Raw genomic sequence first — 2,920 nt, forward strand, 5'->3', positions numbered from 1 at the left:
GGGCAAAGATGCCGCGTCTGGCTGGGCGCGGGCGGGTGCATGACGCGCCGCTTGGTGTGGGTGAAGGCAGAGGCAGCATAACCGGCCGGTGCAGCAAAAGGAAATAGGGGCAGCACAAGCAACGGCAGCGGCAGAACCAGCAGCGGCGGCGGCGGAGATGGCAGCGCAGTTTCAACGCGCGGAACGCAGCCGGCCTTTCATACAGCTGCTCTTGCGCTCTGCCCCCCCTGTAAGCAAACTGTGAGCCTTCTCAACATTCTGCACACAAACACACACAACCGCATAATCACACACGCCCCATCCCTCTCCCCCCCCCAGGTCCCCAGACCCCATCGCCCTCACCGCCGGCCAGACCATCACCCTCACCTGCGACGCCGCCGCGCCAGCCTCCAGCTCCCTGCTCCCCATCTCCTACCCCTCCCTGCACGGCTCCGGCCTGCAGCCGGGGCGCAACATATTCGTCGGCCAGTACCTTTTCACCGGGTCAGAGACCACGAGTGCCTACCTGACTGTGCAGTCGGTGGCGGAGGACGGCCAGAGCGTCGCGTGCCTGGTGGCCAACTCGTGCGTGCTGGAGGGGGTGCAGCTGACGGTGCACTTTGGCAACATGAGCAACGCGGCGCCCATCCTCTCGGAGCAGGTGCGGCCGCGGGGCGCGGGCCCTGTATGCATGATGTGATTTGGATCGGGCTTTTCACTATAATCTGTGGAGCTGGGGCTGCGGGGGACCGCGTGAGCGCAAGCCGAGCACGGGAGAGAGGGGGGGGGGGCGCTGCGTGCAGCTGCACAGGTTCGAGTCGCACCGGAAGCCAAAGGGCGCTTTTGCGCCTGCTGGGCCGCAACACGGCATGGACATGCCGCCCCTTCCCCCTTTGGACGACGCCCTAACGCCTGGTGACAGACCCCATCCCAACATCATCTCCTCTGACCAATCAACCAACCAACCAAACATAATTCGAACCAACCAAGTTATGCCCCCCTCAATCCAAACCCATAAAACCATCATCTGACACTGCGACAACAAAACAGGACAAGAGGGCGCTGGTGCGCTTTGGCAAGCCCAACGCGGTGGACTTTGTGGCGTTGAGCTTTACGAGGTCGGCCGCTGACGTGGCGGAGGCGCGCGCCTACCTCGACGCCATCGGCATGCGCAACACCAAGATCATCGCCAAGATCGAGAACAAGGTGGGGGCGCACTTTTGTTTTCTTGGAGGGGCTGGGTTTGTGGCGCAGGCTGTCTGATATGGCTTGCTGGGTTTCGGGGGTGTCGCCGCGGCGCAGCACGTGAGCTGGCGCGGGCTGGGGTTTTATACGCAGCGGAGCGGCTTTGCTGACGCGGCGCCGGTGGCCGGGCCGCCCTGGGTCCCCGCGACTGGTGCCGGGAAACAGGGGAGGGCATCTGCCCCTCCCCTACAATGAGCAACAGGCCGCCAAGCTTCCGCCCGTCAGCACCCCTCCCCCGCCCCAATCGCCCACCTGACAGGCTACCCCCTGATCAGAACAAACCACCAATAAACCACCAAAAAACCACCAAAGATCCACCCAAAACAATCGTCCGGCCGTCAGTTCCCCCTGCCCTACTGAACACCTGATAATGAAAATGATGCGATGTGAATCACAATCACCGCCTCAGGAGGGCCTGGTGAACTACAGGGAGATCATGCCCTCTCCCTGTAACACCACCAAACATCCATCAAAAACCACCCAAAAAAACACCCACGTCTGTATATTCAGATATGCACATGTATACTCTGGATGCATCAATAAAATTGCGGCTTCCAATATCAACCACTCCCGCAGGAGGGTCTGGTGAACCACAGGGAGATCATCGGTGCGGCCGACAGTGTGGTGCTGTCCCGGGGCTCCATGGGCAACTGCCTCGACCCCGAGAAGATGTTCCTCGCGCAGAAGATGCTGCTCTCGGTGGGGCGGGGCCGCGTCAAACCCTCGACCCTTTTTCTGATTGCCGGCCCCTGCCATCCCTGGGGGCGCTTTGGGGCTCGTTTTGGTGGTGGGCCCTTTCACAAGGAGGGGAGAGCAGGGGCGCTTGGGCCGAGCATGCGATCGCGCTGCCCAGACGTGAACCTGAGCCTCCGTGCCCTTTGAAGCCTGAGCAACAGGCAACTTGTTTCTTTTCTAGAAGCATATTGCATTTCCCTCCACCCATCCAGCTGTGCCCGGCCCCCAACTCGACCGACCCTACACCCTAAAACCCAACGCCAGGAGTGCAATTTTGCGGGCAAGCCCGTGTTTGTGACGCGCGTGGTGGACACCATGACTGAGGCGCCCCGCCCCACCAGGTGCGGACACCTCGCACGCACGTCACCACGCCATCAACAGACGCATGCACAGACTCGATAAACACAAACCACCCGACGTGCCCCGCCGGTATTGTGTGGACGCCACTTGCAGGCACACCCTCAATTTAATCGACTGGCCGGCTGCGCACCTGCGTGCACGCGCCCGCCGCCCCCGCAGCGCCATGCCAGCCCCCAATGCAGCCGCCCATCCCGCCGGCCACGCCACATGTGCCATGCCTCGCCTGCTTCTACGATCCCCGCTCCCATCACGGCTCCCCCCCAACCGCGCTTCCCCACCCGCTCAATCCCGCTCCATTCGTCATCTGCCGTCACCCGGTGACTAATCTTATGTCACCCAGGGCCGAGGCCACCGACGTGGCCAACCTGGTGCTGGACGGCGCTGACGGCATCATCCTGGGCTCGGAGACGTTCAGGGGGAAGTTCCCGGTGAGAACTTGCTCAGGCGGCGGCCGAAGGCCTGGACGGCGCGCCGTCTTGACTGCCGCAAGTGCATGCGCAGATGCGCCATTCCCGCAGCCCTGCAGCAGCGTGTGGGCGTGAAGCTGAGGAGAAGGGGAGAAGCGGTGGGGGAAGAGAGGAAGAGCGGCGGGGGAGAGGGG

The 2,920-nt window shown here is 62.8% G+C and overlaps 1 protein-coding gene across 1 annotated transcript in view; it reads left to right on the forward strand.

The window, feature by feature from the left end:
* Positions 1 to 2,861, forward strand: part of MNEG_10595 (Pyruvate kinase) — a gene marked incomplete at both ends in the record, with an annotated part of 4,163 nt that extends 1,302 nt beyond the window's left edge. Inside the window, 6 exons of the mRNA XM_014040934.1 lie at positions 319 to 640; positions 1,030 to 1,185; positions 1,801 to 1,923; positions 2,224 to 2,300; positions 2,660 to 2,747; positions 2,838 to 2,861. Coding sequence (XP_013896388.1) covers positions 319 to 640; positions 1,030 to 1,185; positions 1,801 to 1,923; positions 2,224 to 2,300; positions 2,660 to 2,747; positions 2,838 to 2,861 — 790 coding nt within the window. The remainder of the gene's footprint in view (positions 1 to 318; positions 641 to 1,029; positions 1,186 to 1,800; positions 1,924 to 2,223; positions 2,301 to 2,659; positions 2,748 to 2,837) is intronic.
* Between the last annotated feature and the right edge of the window lie 59 nt (positions 2,862 to 2,920).

Source organism: Monoraphidium neglectum, assembly GCF_000611645.1.
Source record: "Monoraphidium neglectum strain SAG 48.87 unplaced genomic scaffold scaffold02380, whole genome shotgun sequence".
Lineage (NCBI taxonomy): Eukaryota > Viridiplantae > Chlorophyta > Chlorophyceae > Sphaeropleales > Selenastraceae > Monoraphidium > Monoraphidium neglectum.